This window comes from Globicephala melas, chromosome 7, assembly GCF_963455315.2.
Source record: "Globicephala melas chromosome 7, mGloMel1.2, whole genome shotgun sequence".
Lineage (NCBI taxonomy): Eukaryota > Metazoa > Chordata > Mammalia > Artiodactyla > Delphinidae > Globicephala > Globicephala melas.
The window spans coordinates 50,868,903-50,891,647 of NC_083320.1; the positions used below are offsets into that span (position 1 = coordinate 50,868,903).

Genomic DNA, 22,745 nt, shown 5'->3' on the forward strand with positions numbered 1-22,745 from the left:
CAGACATATAACAGTCAATCTTTTACAGTCTTAAATGGATGGACTTGAAAATTATGGCCCCTTGACAGAGACAGAGGGAGAGTTGAAATTCAAACAATGAAATGTTGGGGAAAGCATTCTTTCTATCCCTAGAGTCTCCCAGATTGACAGAGCATAAAGTGAAAAGGAAGACCTTGAAGTCTGGTTGTACAGCAGGGATGTTATTAACCTACACTTTTGTAGAGTATAGAGATGTCCTGTTTTCATTTGTGTTAAAACATCAAAGGAAAGGTAAACTATGCAGATCATTTTTGCTTAGCAAAGGCTCTTCTATATCCACCAAATTCATAATAAGTGGGATTTTAATTAAAGACAGCTCATTACTGAGCCGGGCCCAGTGTAGGACCACAGTTTTAGGAATTGGAGAAGGGAGCAAGTGATTTGCTTCCAATAAATATTTCTTGCTCTTTCTATTTTGAAAAGTAAAGGCAATGGACTGACCTCCAGCAGCAATATTAAATTATCACTTCTAGATTTCTCCTTTTACCATTGATTTACAACTGGATGAAGAGTCCTAATGTACTTATACTTTAGACTGCAGAGAAGGAAAAGGAGATGGAGAAAAGAAGGAGGAGAAAGAGCAGAGAGAGTAGGAGGATGAAGAAGAACACACTTTTTACCATTTTATATTAAGAAGCTCTGTATAAACACTGGGAAAGGTCTATTATTTTACTTATTTTCTTATATATTGTCTATCAGGATCAATTATTTAATAGATTAATTCTACAAGAACTTGAACATTTTATGAAAAAAAAAGTTGTAATGATCACAAATGCAACAATATGGTGTGCTTTTTGAAATTATTGGCTTCACATTTTGTCCAAGTATATATTGGTTTTATGTTACTGATATCAATAATTCTATCGTATTTTATATTATTCATTGTTACTTGGATTTAGAGTTGCTTTTCTAATATGGAAACCTACGTACTAGATAATGAAAAATGACTGAAAAATAATTTAAAACATAGTGCAAGGCTAGATTTGAGTTCAATACAGACATTATAATTCATACAATCCTTGAAAGTGTAAATAAATAGAAATAATTTCCTCTTTGTGAAAAGAAAATGCCAAGCTACATGTAACCATGGACACTGGGTATTGCTTAGAATCTTGTTCTTTCCATAGCAGTCAAAGATTATCTCAAGCATTAAGACCATTCTGTATTCTCAGCGTCCTTTTGGATTTATGAGACAAAATCACACATAATTTGCTACAATTAAATCTGGTTAAAAAATACATCTTTGCTTGTTGCTGAGAGAAAGAAATAGTGATACTTAGATCCACATCATGCAATAACCCTGGCAAAACTGCCATGGCTAGATTTGAGATTGTATGATACAAAATATGTGATTTGCAAATCACAGTTTTCCCCATGATCTCAGCAAATTTCTGGAGATACTTGGACAAGATCTATTTAATTTTCTCTCCAACAAGGATTGCATGTATGCTCTCCTAGTTCAGTTTTCTGTGTATCGAGCTATGATTATTGCTAATAAAATTTTTAGGCCAAGGCTGGGATGATTAAAAGAAAGTCTATTTTGGGGTTATATGCTATTAGCTAACTACACATGTTATTCTACTTTTATGATAGTGCTAGGAACAAAAGAGGAAGTAATTATTCCACTGCCTAATAGGTCATTTCCCCTATATTGGATTAATAATCAAGCCTGGTTTATCCACCAGACTATTAGATACAGATCTCAAATAGGTTGCTTGCTACAGAAGCCAGATTTCTTAGTTCTTTCTTATATTTGTCATTGTCTACTCTTTGGTAAACTTTCAGTGCTAAGGTCAGTGCTAGATCACTACCCACTGAAAAGCCTGAAATATTAGTGAGACATTTTTAGTGCTGACAGAATATGTGTCTACAGGAGAAAAGAAAGGTGAGAGGAGTGTGTTGTGTGTTGGTGTAAGTGGTAGCAAAATTGTTACAGGTTTCACCTTGACTTTCCTTTGGTGCTATTTTTACTGCCTACCTACAAGTTGCCAACTTATTTGCATGGGACACTGCACTGAACATAGTAGCTCTGCTTCCATTCCACACTTGCAAAATGATCTGGCAACTTAAGGGGATAGAGGAAGAAGAAGCAAGGGCTGAATTATACAGATTTGAGAACACTTGGAATATTTCACACTTTATGCTAGAATACCAATTTCAATAGTGCAACTTAAGTACTTTATTTGATGATCAAACGATATAAAAATACAAACAGGTGAGAAATAAAAGCCTTCCCTTAATGAATTCATCATTTTAAAATATAATGCCCATTATAAATTGGTGGTGAAACATACATTTTAAGTTTTGTTTTACAAAATGGTTTTCCCAGTTTAACGGTAGAAGACCTATAATACTCAAATCGAATTACAGCATTATAAGAGAAAAAAATAGAATCATAAATAGACCAAATGATTTTTAACATCCCCTCTGCCTTCTACCCAAAGTAAATTTAGTCCAAGGGAGTAAGGGTGGTAATCAACTATATAGAATAGATACAAAAGGATTGGTTCTTTCAGTGATTAAATGAGGATGTTAGGTGAGTTTTTTCTCTCTCTCTGTGTCATATGCAGGCATCTGGATTGCAAATTGAAAGGAAAGGGCATAAATACATTTAAATTATGATAATACAAGGAGACTAAGCACATGACCAAGTGGGATTTATGCCTAGGTTTGACATTAAAAATTCAATTGAGGTAACGCGTCATATCAATAGGCTAAAGGAAAAAACACACAATCATATCAAGATACAGAAAAAACACTTACCGTAATCCAATAGCTATTCATGATAAAAATATTCAGTGAATTAGGAATAGAGGGAAACTTCCTCAACCTGACAGAGCATATCACAAAAAACCTACAGTTAACATCATACTTAACAGTGAGAAACTCGAAGCTTTCCCACTAAGATCAGGAATAAGGCAAAGATGTCCCCCCCTCTCTACTGCTTTTCAATATCATATTATACAGGTTGGGAAGGAAGACAAAACTGTCTTTGTTCATAGATGACATAATGGTCTATGTAGAAAATCCAAAAACTTAACAAAAATACTTCTAGAACTAATAAGCAATTATAGCAAATAGCAAATTTTCATGATACAAGGTTAAAACTCAGTCACTCTCATATATACTGGCAATGAGCAAGTGGAATTTGAAGTCAAAATTTAATAAAAATTTTATTTAAAAAATTTAAAACTAAAATTCAATAATGTAAAATTTCATTTACATTAGCATCCAAAAATTGAAATACTTGGGTATAAATCTAACAAAATGTACAAGATGTATATAAGGCAAACTACAAAACTCTGATGAAAGAATTCAAAGAACTATATAAATGAAGAGATATTCCATGTTCATGGATAGGAAAACTCAATGTTGTCAAGAAGTCAGTTCTTCTCAACTTGATCTATTGACTTAATGCAATCCCAATAAAAATACCAGCAAGTTATTTTGTGTATATCAGCAAGCAGATTTAATGTGTATATGGAGAGGCAAAAAGACCCAGAACAGCCAACTCAACATTGAAGGAGAGAACAAAGCTGGAGAATTGACACAATCCAACTTCTAGACTTACTATAAGTCTACAGTAAACAAGACAGTATGGTAATGGCAAAAGAACAGACAAATAGGTCAATGGGGCAGAATACAGAGCTCAGGAATGCACTTACATAAATACATTCAACTGATCTTTAACAAATGAGCAAATGCCATACAATGGAGCAAAGATAGTCTCTTCAACAAATGGTGCTGGAACAACTAGACATCCACATGCAAAAAAATGAATCTGGACACAAACCTTACACTCTTCATAAAAATTAACTCAAAATGTATGATAGGGCTTCCCTGGTGGCGCAGTGGTTGAGAGTCCACCTGCCGATGCAGGGGACACGGGTTCGTGCCCCGGTCTGGGAAGATCCCACATGCCGCGGAGCGGCTGGGCCCGTGAGCCATGGCCGCTGAGCCTGCACGTCCGGAGCCTGTGCTCCACAGTGGGAGAGGCCACAACAGTGAGAGGCCCGCGTACTGCAAAAAAAAAAAAAAAAAAAAAAAAAAAGTATGATAGACCTAAATGTAAAATGCAAAACTCTAAAACTTCTAGAAGGTAACATAGGAGAAAATCTAGATGATCTTAGGCGTGGCAATGACTTTTTCAATACGACACTAAGGCACAATTCTTGAAAGAAATAACTGATAAACTGGACCTCATTAAAATTAAAAATTTATGCTTTATGAAAGGCAATATCAAGAGAATTACAAGATAACCAGAGTAGGAGAAAATATTTGCAAAAGATATATCTGATAAAGGACTATTGTGCAAAATATATAAAGAAGCCTTAACACTCAACAATAAGAAAATAAAGAACCTGATTTAAAAATGGTCCTTAACAGATACCTCACCAAAGAAGATACACAGATGGCAAATTAGCTTATGCAAAGATGCTCCATATTATATGTCATCAGGGAAATGCAAATTAAACGAGATATCACTACACATCTTTTAGAAAGGCCAAAATCCAGAACATTGACAACACCAAACACTAGTAAGGATGTAGATCAATAGGAACTCTCGTGCATTGCTGATGAGAATGCAAAATGGTACAGCCGTATTGGAAGACAGTTTGGTGGTTTCTTAAAAAACTAAGCATGCTCTTACCATGTGAGCCAGCAATCACTCTCCTTGGTATTTACCCAACAGAGCTGAAAACTTATGTCCACATGAAAACCTGCACAGAGGTGTTAATAGCAGCTTTATTCATAATTGCCAAAACTTAAAAGCAACCAAGATGTCGTTCAGTAGGTGAGTGGATAAATAAACTGTGATACATCCAGATAATGTAATGTTATTTAGTGCTCAAAAGAATTGAGCTATCAAGCCATGAAAAGATATAAAGGTAGCTCACATGCATACTAAAAGGTTCAAGAACTCAATCTGAAAAGGCTACATACTGTATGAGTCCAACCATATGACATTCTGGAAATGGCAAAACTGTGAAAACAATAAAAAGATCAGGAGTTGCCAAGGGTTCAGGGGATGGGAAGGGAAGGATGAATTGGCAGATCACAAAGGATTTCTAGGGCAGGGAAAATACTCTGTATGATACAACAATGGTAGATGTATGTCGTTATACATTTGTCCAAACCCATAGAATGTACACCACTAAGAGTAAACCCTTAATGTAAACTATGGACTCTGGGTGATAATGATGTTCAATGTAGATTCATCAATTTCAACAAGTGTACCACTGTGATTGGGGATGTTAATAATGGGGGAGGCTATGCATGTGTGGGGACCAGGGGGTATATGGTGAATCTCTGTACTTTCTGCTCAATTTTGTTGTGAACCTAAAACTGCTCTAAAAAATAAATGCTAATTTTTAAAAATTATCATATAGTAAAAAAGAAAGGAAACTAAGTACTTCCATAAGTCTAGGTGTTTAATTATAGGATTTTTATGGATGATATTGTGTCTTATGACTTGAGTAGTTTTCAAAGACACTCATGAGGTCTAAAATCCTCTACTTGGCATTTTGTTTTTAATTCTTAGGTCAGATGTTGCCATTTTGTATAATGATCGCTCCGTCCTTGAAAATCACCATGTGAGTGCAGCGTATCGACTTATGCAAGAAGAAGAAATGAATGTCCTGGTAAATTTATCCAAAGATGACTGGAGGTGAGTTTCAGAGGAAACCTAGAGGAAATTTAATGTTAGGGAAAAAGTTAAGTGATGTAAACTGAAGAAAACAGATGAAAGTCAACAATCCTTTACTCACAAAACTCAGTTCCCTTTGACTGGATGATTCTGAGAATGATTAGTGCCTAGAAGACGGTTCAGGAGCCAGGCTCTGTTACATGGAGCTGAACTATTTCAAGGCCAATTCAACATCTATATGCATCATAGCCAATCCATAAGATTATGTACCACATAAGAAAAACCTTAAGATACATAACTACATACTCCCAGGAATGGAGCTCTACTCAGCTGTACCAATATGTGGTCCTACATGAATTCAAAATTTTAGCATCACACTGATCCCTTCATATATTACTTTTCTATATGTGTTTAGCTTCTCTAAAAATCAAAGAACTCACTATTTGGGGAAAAAGTTATGAATATAACATACTAAAATGACCTAGATGCAAAGGGTAATCTTACATGTTTCTCCAAGGCATCTGTCTTCTTAAAAAGAAAAAAAAAATTACGTGAAATGGTATTGCTTATTGCCATGCAGGGAAAAATAACAAGATGCACCCCTACTGCTCAGCATAACATTCCCTCCTTTCTTCTTGATCCTCAGGTCATCATCATCCCCTTCATTTGACTATAGGCTTGCCAGATGTAACAAATAAAAATACAGGACATCCAGTTAAATATAAATTTCAGATAAACGTAGACATTTTTTAGTGTAAGTATATTCCTAATTTTCTGTGGGACCTACTTACATTAAAAAAAAAAAAAAAAGGAAGCCTTTATCTTTAACTAAGGTCTTGTTAAAAGTCAGTTAATGGCCTGAAAAAATTCCTATTCAAATTCAAATGTCAAAGTGTTCTTTAGGTTTGTTTCTGTTTTTGTGTTTTTCTTTAAATCAAGGTGAAAAGAAATGTCCAAAGAAGTAACCTGGAATTAAGATCTGCCTTAAAATACATAAATAAAAGTTTAATTCAGAGTTTAAAACAAGCCCTAATTTCCCATGGTTACTTCTCCAAATATTAAAACTTCCTGGATTTTCAAGGCTGGAAAAAATATGGGCTCACTTTTGCAACTGTAGAAAAAGCTCTGAAGTTAGGGGAAGGAGGCAATTCAGGCCTCTCATTTTATGCCACAGGAAACAATAGCACAGTTGGGTCACCAGCCTAGGAAGGCCAGGATCTAATTGTGAAGCCACCACTGCTGGGTATGGGGAAAACAGAAGGGCAAAGGTAGAAGCAGGGACACAGTGCAGAGGTGTTTCCTAAGGTCCGAGAGATTGACTGTTTATATCTAGAGTATTAATTTATTTCTTCATCAGTGATTATCATTCCCAGAGGTAACATTTGTATTATTAACTTTATTATTCCTTTGAATTAACGTTTTTCTTCTCAAAGTTATTCTGTTGCTATTTCAGTGTGATTTTTTTCTATTACACTTTGTTCTTTAACATCTTTATTATTTATTCTCATAATTTACTCCTCTAATATTTTATATTTTTGTACAGTAGCTAAGAAGTTACTGTACAAAACATCCTAATTGAGTGTTTTTATAGAATTTTTCTTTTCAGCCGCTCCACAAGGCTTGCAGGATCTTAGTTCCCCAGCCGGGGATAGAACCCGTGGCCCCAGCAGTGAGAGCACCAAGTCCTAACCACTGGACTGCCAGGGAATTCCCAATTTTTTTTAACACATACTATAATATCACATGATTTATGATTTGATTTATCATATGATTTAACACTGTTTCCAAAAAGCTGTAAAAGATTTATTTAATAGTATAAACTTGATACTATTTTACCAAGAATTAAAATATGGATAGCGGGACTTCCCTGGTGGCTCAGTGATTAAGATTCTGCCTGCCAATTCAGGAGACAGGGGTTCAAGCCCAGGTCTGGGAAGATCCCACATGCGGCGGAACAACTAAGCCCGTGTGCCACAACTACTGAGCCCACGTGCCGCAGCTACTGAAGCCCGCGCGTCTAGAGCCCATGCTCCACAACAAGAAAAGCCATGGCAATGAGAAGCCCGCACACTGCAACGAAGAGTAACCCCCGCTCACTGCAACTAGAGAAAGCCCACACGCAGCGACGAAGACCCAACACAGCCAAAAATAAATAAATAAATTAATTAATTAATTAAAATAAATAAATAAATAAATAAAATATGGGTAGCTAGCTTTTCAAGGGTTTGTAGGTTTTCTGTTTGCAAATCTAGTTTTTAAAGTAACTTTAGTAACTATAAATGCAGTAATTTTTAAATTTTGGCAAGAAAAATGTATAAATAAAGTAACATTTCCTTTGTGTACTAGTTTGCCTATTGATATTAGTTGATTATTGACAATATCTAACATTTATTGATTACTGTTAAAAAACAAAGTTCAACTGAGTAAATTTTAAAAATCTTATTGGCTTTATTCAACCCAATTCATGAATTGGGCAGCATCCCATCTAGCAAATGAAAAGGAGCTCCAAATAACTGTACAAAATGGCAGACTTTTATAAGCAGAAAGAGGAAGACAAGGAAGTTATTCTATCAAGGAGCTGATTATTTCAGGCAAATTCACCTTCCTTTGGGGGATGACAGGGGTCTGTCACGTGGATTACCTCACTAGTGCTGACCAGGTAATTCCACATTGATTGGTTTAAGTTTCCAATCCTGGGGGAGGTATTAAGTCTTGTTTGGTGATGTGGGCTTAGCACAAGGACTCCATTTTGGGTCTGTTGTCTCTTTTTTAACATCACATCTGCAAAGTACAAAGTATTTATTAAATTTTATAGATTTCATAAAACTTTTGTCTCATTTTTCCTAGTTAACATGAATATTTTGGTACAGTTGGTATTGTAACATGGGTATCTCGTAATTTAGAAGAAAAAATGTAATTGAGAATAAGTATTAACTATCTTTGATAGCTTCCATTCCCTTAATATTTGGGTAAAAGAATTCTAAGCAAGGTATACAATATCATGAACAGTAATCAGAGTATTGTTTTCTTATTGCTCCTATCTAAAAATCCAACTGAATTGAGCACCCATAATTTTCAGCAAGAATCTCCAGTATGTGGTTGTTCTGAAAAACAAATCATTCAATCATACCATCTTTAGGTAAAATATCTTTGACACAAGATCATAATTCAAGTTTAGCATACACCTGTAATTTAGCTTATTCTACTGGCCACAGAATGAAATAAAATATCATTTCCAGTATAAGCGACTTTTTTACCTATCTGTACTGAGCAAGCAATGAATTGTAGAACATGCAAGCCTTTACTGGCATTACTCATCTCCTGCTTACTGTGAGAATGAGTTATTCATTCATAGACTTTGTGATATGTTCACCGTATTTGCAGTGTCTTGGTTAAAATTTTAACAGTACCAGTAGCTCTGTCTATGATATGTAGGATCGAGTTCCCCAGGGCTTAAACAGAGAATTCCCACTCACTTATAGCCTTGGTTTCTCTGGAGTCCTCATGATGGAAGCTCGGTACAGTGGAGTGATCCAAGTGTCAGCTTTGCTAGTGGGAACTCTTGGGGGTGAATCTTATCTCTGCTATGTACTAGCTGTGTGACTCAGCAAACAACTCAATCCCCTCTGGTGGGAAATAGTAGTACCCCCTCACATAAAAGCACCTAGAACACTGCCTTGATTGAAGAAATACTGAATAAATGGTGGTGGTTTTCTTAATTACAAATTCTGCCTTTAGAATAGTTTTTTCTTTAAAATTAGTTAGGATTCTTTCTGATATTATTATTTCTAAAAATAATATTTAGAAATTATGAGTGGGGGAGGGATGTAGGTGTGGGAGGGAAAGCATCCAGTTCTTTAAAAGGAGATGTTGCCCAGCGTCATTCACAAATCACTCTCCTGGCAACATCCTAAAGCCAAACTTTTGTAAGCTCTTTTACATTTAAAATGTAGCATCTTTTGTGCTTATACCATTAGAAAAAAATAAAATGTAATTCGCAATATTAAGGAAATATTTCACTTGAGAACAAAAAGGGACCAAACAAACCTTTCTGCTTTTGATGACTCCACAGGGATCTTCGGAACCTAGTGATTGAAATGGTTTTGTCTACAGACATGTCGGGTCACTTCCAGCAAATTAAAAATATAAGAAACAGTTTGCAGCAGCCTGAAGGGTAGGTGTTTTTTTGTTTTTTTTTCATGTTAAAGGTATGTGGGCTTGGACTCAGAGGAGACTGTAATTGGTTACTTTGTTCTGATAATTTGAGCATGTCCTTGTTTTGACAGGCTTGACAAAGCCAAAACCATGTCCCTGATCCTCCATGCAGCAGACATCAGTCACCCAGCCAAATCCTGGCAGCTGCACCACCGATGGACCATGGCCCTGATGGAGGAGTTTTTCCTACAGGTGCCTCTTTCATGTTCTGTGTCTATGCAAATGTTTTTGGAAATAGTGACTGTGCATATCGACGTACATCTTCTCTGTAAAGAATCCAGGCCTTGTGACTTGCTATTACCAACTTGGCCACAACACATTCTTGGGACTTCAGGCAGAATTTATTAATCTTTCAAATGAATGTATTAAATAATCCTATGTAGTATAATACACGTTTTAAAGAGGGTCAAGTCTTGGATCTCAGATGCCAATCTCAAGAGAGAAAGAAATTAATAAATGAGTCGCTATCTGCTGTTAAAAGGTAAAATGCTAGGGTTAGGTTTAGGGTTAGGGTTTGCAGAGGCAGCAAATAGCTTTCATCATAAAAAGAGAAAGGGAGGATTTATAACACTTCTGCATACATCTTGCTGGTTAGAATTTAGTTATACATGTATAGTTGCAAGGATGGCTGAGAAATATAGCTTTTAGCTGGGTGAACATGTACCTAACTGCAAAAATCTATTGTTATGTGAAAAAGCAAGCCTGGATATTGTTGACAAAAAAATTAATCAATAGCCAATCTAAGAAAGAAATGGAAAATTTTATTTGAGCCAAAATAAAGATTATAACCTGGGAGACAGTCTCTCAGAGAGTTCTGAGAACTGTTCTGAAGAGGTAAAGGGGGAGGCCAGTATATATGTGATTTCGGCAAAAGGGGTGCATGCAATCAAGTACGCATCTCAGTAGAAGGTTGCTGCTAGTCACAAGGAACAGACATTTTAGTTAATGGTTTTAGTGCTTTTCTAAGTATGGGAAGATGCAAGAATCCAAGTTCACAAGAAATTTCTCCTGAAAATATCTAACTATCTGAAGGCCAGTTCTGTCAGTTTCCCCCCAGCACAAAGCACCACATCCTGATCTTCACCCTGAATTCCTTTCAGGGTGTATTGTAAGTCAGCAACTTCAGTGCCTGATGACTTGATTATTGTAGGACTGGATGGCGGGCAACATTCTTTATTTTACAATCTCTCACCTTTAGGTCTTAATTTCGACCAAGATTTGGGAGGCATTTCATGACCAATTTGTTCCATGGCGCTAGGAAAACTCATTCCCAGGTTGGGCAAGAATTTCGTTGTTAGGCCACTCAGTGTACTATTACTGGACTAAACCCTGTTAACAGTGGCCAGAAACTTCTGGAACGCCTGTCCTACTAGTCTCTTATGGTTCAGGAAATGGTTCCCTCTTGTTGCTTCTTCCCATATCTAGAGTTACACTATTGTAATCATTGATCTTATAGAACTGTATATTTGGTCAATTGTTTCAAGTCGCCTAATCATCATTAATTTTATCACAGTCACACATTTAGTAATGCAAGAAACAATAATCTTGTAAAATAGGCAGAATACAAGTACTAAGGTCATAGTGAGTACTTAAGTTAAAAACTTCCATTAGGTGTGACCCAGTATCTCTCCAGGTCATCTGACCAGTCTGCTTTGCACCAATCGCTATCTTTAAGGGAAATGATGCATTGGCATTGTACATAAAGTGCACCAAAGATGTCTGCACATACGAGGTGAGCAGTGGGTCATCTTGATCCCTTACAAGATTGCAAAAAGCAATGTTAATTTCTAAGGAGTTATATGGCTGGTGCCAGAAGGAAAAGAATTGATCTTTATGATTGAGCAGGTATTTCTGCCATTGGGGAGGTTTGGTTAATGCATAATGCAGATGCACAATGGACACTAGAGGGGCGGGAAGAGGCCCAGATGGGCAGAGCAAAAAATATGTTTAAATTTTTCTTGTCTTGCCTTAAAATGTGAATTTTTATTTCATCAATATGGAGAATGACCAGTGTTCTCTACAACAAGTATATGTTTTTTTTCTCTATGGTGTCCTTACTCTGTTTCTACTCCCACTGGGGTACTACAGTAAAATGAGCCAAGTAACTCAGGAAAGTGCTCTACTTACAATTATAGTTTTATTATAAAGAATACAACTCAGGAACAGCCAAATGAAGAAGTGCATAGGCCAAGGTCTGGAAGGGTCCCAGATATGAATCTTCCACGCTCTCTCCCCATAGAGTCAGGGTGTGTCACCTTCCTGACACATCAATGTGTTCACCAGCTAAAACGTGCCACTGAGTTTTGGTGTCAGGAGTGTTTATGGGGATTCATTACATAGGCATGACTGATTAAATCATTGCCCATGTGATTTAACTCAACTTCCAGCCCTCCTTTCCTCCCAGATGACGCTGCCCCAATATTCCAACCCTCTAATCATGTGATTGGTCTCTCTGGTGAGCAGCCCTATCCTGAAGCAATCTAAGGGGTCTTATGCCATGAGTCACATAATTAGCATAACAAAGAGTCTCCTATCACTCAGGAAATTTCATGGGTTTTTGAACCTTTGTGCCAGGAACCAGGAACAAAGATCAGATACATTATTTATGATGCCACAGTCCTGTTTAGAGAAGCTCTTTTTTAACTTCTGTATTTTCAGATTATTTGATTTCTCAACATTGTTCTTTATTTGTAATCTTTATTTTTTAATGTTTCACTTATTCTGAAAACATAAAGACCAAATACATTACTGTAGTTAGATGACTATGGTTTTTGTCTCCTATTGTCAATAGGTATATGGTTTCACTTTGAAATAGCGTTGCATAGTCCTAGATAAAGTTACTAAGTAACATGTTCGAAATTCAAATATTTTTACATTAAAAATGTCTTTAGGGCTTCCCTGGTGGCGCAGTGGTTAAGAGTCCGCCTGCCGATGCAGGGGACACGAGTTCGTTCCCCGGTCTGGGAGGATCCCACATGCCGCGGAGCGGCTAGGCCCGTGAGCCATGGCTGCTGAGCCTGCGCGTCCGGAGCCTGTGCTCCGCAACGGGAGAGGCCACAGCAGTGAGAGGCCTGCATACCGCAAAAAAAAAAAAAAAAAAGTCTTTAAAAAATATTTTAATACATTTTGTGCTTAAAAATAAAAAACCAAATGTTAAAATCTGTTCAATTCTAAAGGCAAGCTGCATGCTATGGCCAATTAAAAATTATAATTTTAGTTACTCAACGAATCATCAGACAATGGTAAATATAAAATAGACTTAGAGAGCTTTAATAACAACATTCTCACATTAGAGATGAAAAAACAGAACCAGGAAAAGATAAAATGACTTTTCTTGGGTTAAGAAGAAATATTAAAATATTTTTCATTGAATGACCATGAAAACACAACATATGAAAATTTGTGGGATGCAGCTGAAGCAATGCTAAGAGAAAATTTTATAGCTTTAGATGCTTATATTAGAAGAATGTATAAATCAATTATCTATGTTTCTACCTTACTAAGTAAGCTAAGAAAAGTTAAGAAAATTAAACCAAAATAAGTTGATGGAAGGACATAATAAATATAAAAGCAGAAATCGATGAAATAGAACAAGACAAACAATAGCAAAGATTAACAAAAGCAACAGTTGTTTCTCTGAAAAAAATAAAATAAAATTACTAGCAGGATCAAAAAGAGAAAAAAACAGCATAAATTGTAAAGGAAAGAAGAGATATCGTTACAGATCTATATATATCAAAAGGATAAAGAATGTTATACACAATATAAATTTAATGACTCAGATGAAATTACCAAATTAGTTGAAAGATACAAATTACCAAAACAGACACAAGAAAAAAACTGTAATCTGAATATCCATATATCTGTTTTTAAACACTGTAGTTTAAACTCTTCCTGTGAAGAAAATTCCAGGCTTAAATGGCTTCAGTTTTTAATTTTCATTTCAATTCTTAATTCTCAGTTCAGCTGAGAGAGGGTGAATTCTCTCAAACTTTTCAGGAAAAAATAATGCCAGTCTTACACAAATTCTTTCATGACATGGAGGAAGAGGGAAAATTGTCAATATAACCCCTGACAAAAGCTAACAAAGCCTTTGCAAGTAAGAAAATTGTACACCCATATCTGTCATGAACCTAGATGTACAATTCCTTAAAATATTAGCAAATCCAACTCAGCAATATAGTAAAAGGGTACACATCATGACCTCCATTGACTTACTACTCAAAAATCATTTAGGTACTCTACCATATTAAGAGGAAAAAAGTGGGGGGGGAATCCTATTATCATCTCAATACTTGCAGAAAAAGCATTTGACAAAATTCAAAAGACATTTATTATAAAAACTTTCAGCAAACTAGAAATAGGAGACCTCTCTCAACCTGGCAAAAGGTGCCTATAGTTAACAATACTTCATGGTGAAATATTGAACACTTTCATTCTAAGATTTGGATGTCTACTCTTACCACTTCCATTCAACATTGCATTTGAAATTCTAGGTAGTGCAATAAGGTAATAAAAGGAAATAAAGAATAGATTGGATAAAAATAAATAAAACTGTCTTATTTCCAGAAACATGAGCATCTACATAGAAAATCTTAAAGAATCTGTTAAAAGCTACTTGGACTGATAAATGAGTTTATCAGGGTTGTTGAATCAATTGTATTTCTGTATGCTAGCAGCAAAATATTTGAAAATGAAAATTTAAAAACAATATTATTTATAATAGCATAAAAATAGTAAACTATATGGGAATATATTAATTAAATGCATATAAAACCTTGATACAGAAAAGCACAGAATATTGTTGAGAAAAAAATTTTAAAGATCTATATAAATGGAGAGATATACTATGTTAATGGATTGAAAGATCTAATATTGCCAAGATGTCAATTCTTCCAAAATTGTTTAATATATTTAACATAATCCTTATTAAATATTACAATAGTCTTCTTTATAGAAGCTGAAAGAAAAGCTGATCCTAAAATCTCCATGGAAAAGAATCTAAAATAGCCAAAATAATTTTGAAAATGACTAAGAGTTGAAGGACTTACACTTCCTTATTACACAACTTGGTATAAAGCTATAGTAATCAAGTCAGTGTGTTACTGACATAGGGACAGACAAATAGGCAATAAAATAGAATAGTGATTCCAGAAATAGTTCCATACTTAGACAATCATTTGATTTTCTACAAAATCACCAAAACAGCTAAATGGGGAAAGGGAAGTCCACAAATAGCAGTGGAACAACACATTATATGTATGGAAGAAAAGGAACCTGCCTGTCCTCTACCTGTACCATGTATAAAAATTAAATTCAAGATTAACCACAGGCTTAACACAAAACTATAAAGTTTCTACAGGAAAACTCAAGAGAATGTCTCTCTAATCTTAGGGGTAAGCAAATATTTCTTAGTGAAGACACATATAGCACTACCTATAAAAGAAGAAATTTGTAAAGTGGACAAAAGCAAAATTCAAAACTTCTGCTCTTCCAAAGATACTATTAAGAAAAGGCAAGCCATAGACAGAGAGAAAATATTTGTACTACAGATATCTGGCTACAGGCTTGTACCAGATTGCATAAAGAATTGCTACAAATCAGTACTAAAAAGAAAAGCAGCCCAATTTGATCAGACACCTCATAAAAGAAAACACACAAATGGGTAGTAAGTACGTAGAAGTATGTTCATTTTCATTACTTATCAAAGAATTGCAAATTCAAAGCACAATGAGATACCACTACGCCCTCACCAGAATGGCTAAAATTAAAAGGACTGACAATATTAAGTGTTACTGAGGATGTGGAGCCACTGGAAGTCTCAGGCATTGATGGTGGGAGTATAAATCATTACAATCCATCTGGAAAACTACTGGTTGACATCTATTAAAGTTAAACTTAATATCGCCTATGACCCAGCATGTCCACTCATAGGTGTATAACCTACATAAATTAATGCTTATGCTCACCAAATGTCTTATGTAGGAGTAGTTGTAATGGTATTACTTATGATAGCCCGATATTAGAAAAAGTCCAAATGTGCATCAAAAATAGTACTGCATAAGTAAATCATAGTATAGTCATACAAAAGAATGTCATACAATAAGAAATGGACCAATAATATGAACCACAGTGAACCTCAAAAAAATGGATACTATAGGGCTTCCCTGGTGGCCCAGTGGTTGAGAGTCCGCCTGCCAATGCAGGGGACAGGGGTTCGTGCCCCGGTCTGGGAAGATCCCACATGCGGAGTGGCTGAGCCCGTGAGCCATGGCCGCTGAGCCTGCGCGTCCGGAGCCTGTGCTCCGCAACGGGAGAGGCCACAACAGTGAGAGGCCCACATACCGAAAAAAAAAAAAAAAAAAGGATACTATATGATTCCCTTTATATGAAGTTCAAAAACTGGCAAAATTAATCCATGGTGATTGAAATCTGAACAATGGTGGCCTGCCTATATGGGGTAGGATTCACTAGAAGAGGGTAAAGGAACCTTTTGTGGGTGATGGAAGTGTTCTATGTCTTTATTGAGTGTTAGTTACACAAGTGTGTTCATGATTTATACTGTTAAGATTTGCACATAAATTTTTCCTTAATTTAAAAAAGGAATATATCAGAATGAAGGTGCTTCACTAGTGACTTAAACAAAAAACTCTAAAAAAAATAAAAAACTCTAATAAATCCCAGAAACTCTTGAAAATTACTGTTAGATCTCCCAATAACACCATGACTTGTATTACCCATCTTTTATTGATTTAAAACCAAAGATTTTCATGAATTCAATGAAATTGAGGCCTGATGATTTTGAAGTTCACTACCTTATTCTTGAATTTTCTAGAAAGGTGACTGATAACTGTTAATGAAACTCCTGGCATGCAGTAATTTTTGACATCTGAATTTCAGGGTAGAGGCACTTTGTTTTGTGAGGCTACTTAGCTCCTCTGTCATTCTCAGAGCCTGGTAAACAGTGACTCAGATATCTGAATACTAGAGATTAAAATACATCCAACACAAAAGGTCAAGTCTTGGAATAGGTATAGCATCATGCTGCTTGGAATGTTTTTGTGATCTTCACTTTTTCAGAGTGTGTTAGAGTGAGGAGGTGTCAGGTTTTCATTTTGTTTTGTTCTTTGATAGGACTCTTGGCAATAATAGGCATTTATGTAACCCCAAAATATTCAGAAATGACAGTCTTTGCTTGAATGACCTTAACATATAAGGCACGATACTTACAGCCCAAAGGAGAGGAAAGTGTATGTGTTAATATGGGCTATTATAAAATCAAAACATCTCTGTTTGCATTGCCTCATCTCTTCAACTATGAAAATCTTCTCAGATCATAATAAATTAATATAGGACTGAGTTTTAAAATGGAATCATATTTAATAATGGAATCTTAGATTTCTCTGGATTTTTAAAAGTAAATGACTTTTTCTTCCAGTTTTTTATTGAGATATAATTGACATCCAGCACTGTATAATTTTAAGGTGTACTGCATAATGATTTAACTTACATACATCATGAAATGATTACCGAAATAAGTTTAGTAAACACCCATCATCTCATATAGATAAAAAAATTAAAGAAATAAAAAATTTTTTTCCTTGTGATGAGAACTCTTAGGATTTGCTCTCTTAACAATTTTCATATATAACTTACAGAAGCGTTAACCATATTTAACATGTTGTACATTAGATCCCTAGTACTTATTTGTCTTACAGCTGGAAGTTTGTACCTTTTTATTACCTTTATCCAATTGGCTTTTAAATCCCCTTCAGAAATATATTTAGCAAAACAGGAGAATGTAGAGCTAAAAGTCAAAATAAGTGAGTTTGCACTAACAGCGATTATGTTTTACAAGCAAAACAAGTTTATTTTTACGAGACATACTAAAATATGACTGACTCCAGAAGGAATCCATTTTTTATGCTTTCAACTAACTAAATGAATCTCTCAGTACCCTGAATTATCTTAGCCATACCACATATTTTAGCCTTTTGGAGGTAGATACAGCAATGAATCTGAAACCGCTTGGTTTGTGCTTTGCTCTGAATATTTTTGACATAAGCTATTTAACTGGATCTATGCAGATGCCCTAGAAATTGGCAAGACTGCAATGGTTTTTCCATGTTTCTTCTTATTCCTGCTCATCCTCACATAACCACCTGTAACTATCACTTTGTAGAACCCACAGTGCTAATAAATAACTTCTTGGTATGGATCTAGCCAAGTTAACAGGTTTTTTTTAATTAAAGTATAGCTGGTTTACAATGTTGTATTAATCTCTGCTGTACAGCAAAGTGATTCAGTTATATATATATATACATCCTTTTTAAAATATTCTTTTCCATTATGGCTTATCACAGGATATCGAATATAGTTCCCTGTGCTATACACTAGGACCTTATTGTTTATCCATGACAGGTTTTTTATCTCAGTTGAAACATCACGTTTATAAAGACATTTGAAAATATATTCCTTCATTCCTTTAGAATGTACTAAGAATCTAAATTATGTAATATGTCACACGATCTACTGGTTATTCTAGGGAATTTGAAGCAAATCAGACAAGATCTGCCCAGAACTCATCGCTTCCCTGAGCTGCAGTAAAAATGTAAACATTTATGTTTCTTGTTAAAGAAAGTATTTGATATACATCAGGCAAACATAAGAAGTCTAATAATGCAAAGTAAGTGATCATTGGACTTGGCTTCAGAAAACCCAAGTGTGAACATTAGCTTTCTATCTTTCCAGCAGTCGTGGATATGAGCCTTCACCTTCTTACCTATAATAAGGGATTAATACCCATTCTGTCTCCTCCCCAGGATGGCTATGAGGAACAAAATGATACAATGAATGTGAGAGGTCTTCTTACATTATAGACATGGTACAAATGTGAGGAATTGGTATTATTTGTTATCCTCCAGGTCTATGTTAATTTCCATATTTTTCCAAGGTCAAGTATCAGAGAGCCATTGACTATGAAATATTTTATTTGACAGTCACTTAAAGCCTTTGACTGAACACAGGTTTTAAAACACATTCCCTATACAACCATGAAGCTTAAAAAGCAGCCGGTTAAGAGAAGCATTTTTCTTTTGCTATGAAAAATATAGCACTAGACTTGAAATCCATTCAATGGGTTTTGAGCAAAATTAGAGACTGGATATAAATTCAAAACGTTAGTAAAAGTACTCAAAGGAAGGAGCTAATTTTGGAAGTTTCAAGAGCAACAATAAAATTTATGTGTGTGCATGTATGTGATATATATATAGATAGATATGTGTATATATATGTGTGTGTGTGAGTGTGTATATATATATATATATATATATATATATATATATATAAGAAAAATCCAGAAAAAATTTGGGATGCATTGTCTCCTAAGTCAATTTTTCATTAATTTTTCTATGAAGTTCATTTTAACTAACAAATGGGCTTAAATAGACATTAAAATTTTTAAAACGCAATGTATTTCTGGAGGACAAACCAATTTCTGGATTCAAAGCTTTTGTATCATCCTTAAAAATCTCATCAGCTTTACCCTATTCTTTGGTGTAACTACTTAGGTACACCTAGTAAAACCATGGGAAATTGTAACCAGAAGAGATTAAAACTGAATCTAGAATTTGCAGTCTTGACAAATTTTTATTTCTGATTCTTAGTAAGCAGCTGATGGTAAAGGAAGAAAAGCACGTCCCCATCTCTGAGGCATGTTTCATAGCAAGCTTGTGATATTCATGAATGCAGTTAACACACTCCCTTCAAGTGTTCACACAGCTCGACACAGTTGCCTCTGCCCCCGACTGTAATGGGAGAATTTGGAAGATGCTCCTTTCATTTCAACTATGACTGATAAGACTGATAGTTTAGAGGTGGAAGTACTAGTCAAGAAAATAACCATTAGTAGAGGAGACAGGTTTTTTTGTTCTTATTCTTTTCTTGAACATGTTAGGTTGGCAAGATAACAAGAAGTTAATACAATTAAAATTTTTAAAAAATAGTTTCCATTAAAATGTGTTCATATTTTATACTATGTGAATTTTTTCCTTCTTCAACTAGTCCTTTTGTGTGATACATGAAAAAAGAATCTATATCTGAGCAAAATCTACATTTGCCAATAAGTATTACTTTATCAACAAGGAGAAACAAATAATTGGAAATGCAAGTTATTTGGAAAGAAAGGTCAAAATGGTTATTTTACCCTAAATTGTATACAGTAAGACCCCTCTATTTTCTTCAGAATTGCTAGAAGTAGTATAAAGTGTGTTATTTCAAAATAAATTGTATTTTCTGTAGCAATAAAAATATATTTAGTTAGTACATTCTCAGCTGAGGATCTGTCACTAAAAATAATAGATACAAAAAACAAAAAAAAACCCCAAACTTCACAAACATACAGAACTGTAGCTACGAGCCAGGATAAAAAACCAAAGCTTATAGTATTAAGAGGCATAAAAGTGTTACAAACATTGATTACACAGGGGTACTAATGTCCTGCAAAATATTTATAACACAAAAATACAGCTATACCATATCATAAATACAGCTATACCATATCATAAATTTTTCTGAAAGTGAATATGTTACTATAATAATCATTAAACTTTTATACAGTTTGGGGGCTTTCTTAGAATTTGGAAGGGCCCATTTTTAGAAGGAATGAAGGAAGGTAATTAGATGAGCTAAATCCCTTAAGTAAGTTGTTCCAAGAAGGCCAAACTAGTGCATCTTCCCCTCCTTTCACAATTAAATTTGACGGACTGGTGGTCCCTCAAATTCTACCGTCGGCCTTATAGTGGCCTCCAAGCCTGTGGTCAGGAGCTTCCTATATGCTTGCTGTTGATGTTGCTTCTGAGATCAAAACCTCTTCAACACAAGAGGTTTCTCAAGATATCTGTGCTTCACCCTTTCTTATCTTCTGCATTTCTTTAAAACTATAGAAATTGTTTTGGCTTCACAGAAAATGCAAAAAGGGAAAAAGAAAAAAATTTGCCACTAAATCACTAGATTTGACACCTTGTTGACAGCTATCAGAGTATTTCACACCATTTAGGAAAGCATAAAAACAATTACAGGCATTACTCATTTATTGTGCTTCACTCTATTGTGCTTCTCAGATACTGTGTTTTTTACAAATTGAAGGTTTGAGGCAACCCTGCATAAAGCAAGTCTATCAGTGCCATTTTTCCAACAGTATTTGCTTACTTCATGTCTCTGTGCCACATTTTGGTAATTCTCACAATATTTCACACTTCATTATTATTATATGTATTCGTTGTAGTGATCTCTGATCAGTGATCTTTGAAGTTACTATTGTAATTGTTTTGGGGTGCCACAAACCACGCCTATACAAGAAGGCGAACTTAACTGATAAATGTTATTTGTATTCTGACCGTTCACTGACCAGCTGGCCATTCCCCTCTCTCTCTCCTCCTCAGGCCTCCCTATTCCCTGAGACAGGGCAATATTGAAATTAGGCCAATAATAATCCTTTAATGCCCTCCAAGTGTTCGAGTGAAAGGAAGAATTGCACATCTCTCACTTTAAATCAAAAGCTAGAAATGATTAAGCTTAATGAAGAAAGCACATCAAAAGCTGAGATAGGCTGAAAGCTAGGCCTCTTTTGCCAATTAGCCAAGTTGTGGATGCAAAGAAAAAGTTCTTGAAGAAAATGAAAGGTGCTACTCCAGTGAATACATGAATAAGAAAGCAAAATAGTCTTATTGTTGATATGGAGAAAGTTTTAGTGGTGTAGTTAGAAGATCAAAAAAGCCACAACATTCCCTTAAGCCAAAGCCTAATCCAGAGCAAGGCCCTAACTCTCTTTAATTCTATGACGGCTGAGAGAGGTAAGGAAGCTGCAGAAGAAATTTTGAAGCTAGCAGAGGTTGGTTCATGAGATTTAAGGAAAGAAGCCATTACCATAACCTAAAAGGGCAAGGTGAAGAAGCAAGTGCTGTTGTAGAACCTGCAGCAAGTTATCCAGAAGCTCTAACTAAGATAATTAATGAAGGTGGCTTCACTAAACAACAGATTTTCAATGCGAGGAAATGGCTTTCTATTGGAAAAGATACCATCTAGGACTTTCATAGATAGAGAGGAGAAGTCAATACCTGGCTTCAAAGCTTCAAAGGACAAGCTGACTCACTTGTTAGGGACTAATGCAACTGGTGACTTAAAGTTGAAGCACTCATTTACCATTCTGAAAATACTCGGGCCCTTAAGAAATATGCTAAATCCACTCTACCTGTACTCTATAAATGGAACAATAAAGCCTGGATGACTGCACATCTGTTGACAACATGGCTTACTGAATATTTTATTTATTTATTTATTTTTGGCTGTGTTGGGTCTTCATTGCTGCACGCAGGCTTTCTCTAGTTGCGGCGAGCAGGAGCTACTCTTTGTTGCAGTGCGCAGGCTTCTCATTGTGGTGGCTTCTCTTGTTGCGGAACACGGGTTCTAGGTGTGCTGGCTTCAGTAGGTGTGCACGTGGGCTCAGTAGTTGTGGCTCGCAGGCTCTAGAGCGCAGGCTCAGTAGTTGCAGAACATGGGCTTAGTTGCTCTGGAGCATGTGGGATCTTCCCAGACCAGGGATCGAACCCGTGTCCCCTGCACTGGCAGGCGGATTCTTAACCACTGTACCACCAGGGAAGTCCTACTGAATATTTTAAGCTCACTGTTCAGACCTATTGCTCAGATAAAGATTCCTTTCAAAATATTACTGCTCATTGACATTGCACCTGGTCACCTGAAAGCTCTGATGGAGATGCACAACAAGATTCATGTTGTTTTCATGCCTGCTATCACAACATCCATTCTGCAGCCATGGATCAGGGAG

The 22,745-nt window shown here is 35.6% G+C and overlaps 1 protein-coding gene across 9 annotated transcripts in view; it reads left to right on the top strand.

The window, feature by feature from the left end:
• The window catches only part of PDE1A (phosphodiesterase 1A), a 350,907-nt gene that overhangs the window by 275,382 nt on the left and 52,780 nt on the right, over positions 1-22,745 (top strand). For all 9 annotated transcript variants that reach the window (XR_009564587.1, XM_060302177.1, XM_060302179.1 and 6 more), the window contains exons 9-11: positions 5,582-5,707; positions 9,759-9,860; positions 9,973-10,093. Coding sequence is in view for 8 of the 9 variants with exons in the window: in XM_060302177.1 (XP_060158160.1) it covers positions 5,582-5,707; positions 9,759-9,860; positions 9,973-10,093 (349 nt within the window). In the remaining variant the exon portion in view is untranslated. The remainder of the gene's footprint in view (positions 1-5,581; positions 5,708-9,758; positions 9,861-9,972; positions 10,094-22,745) is intronic.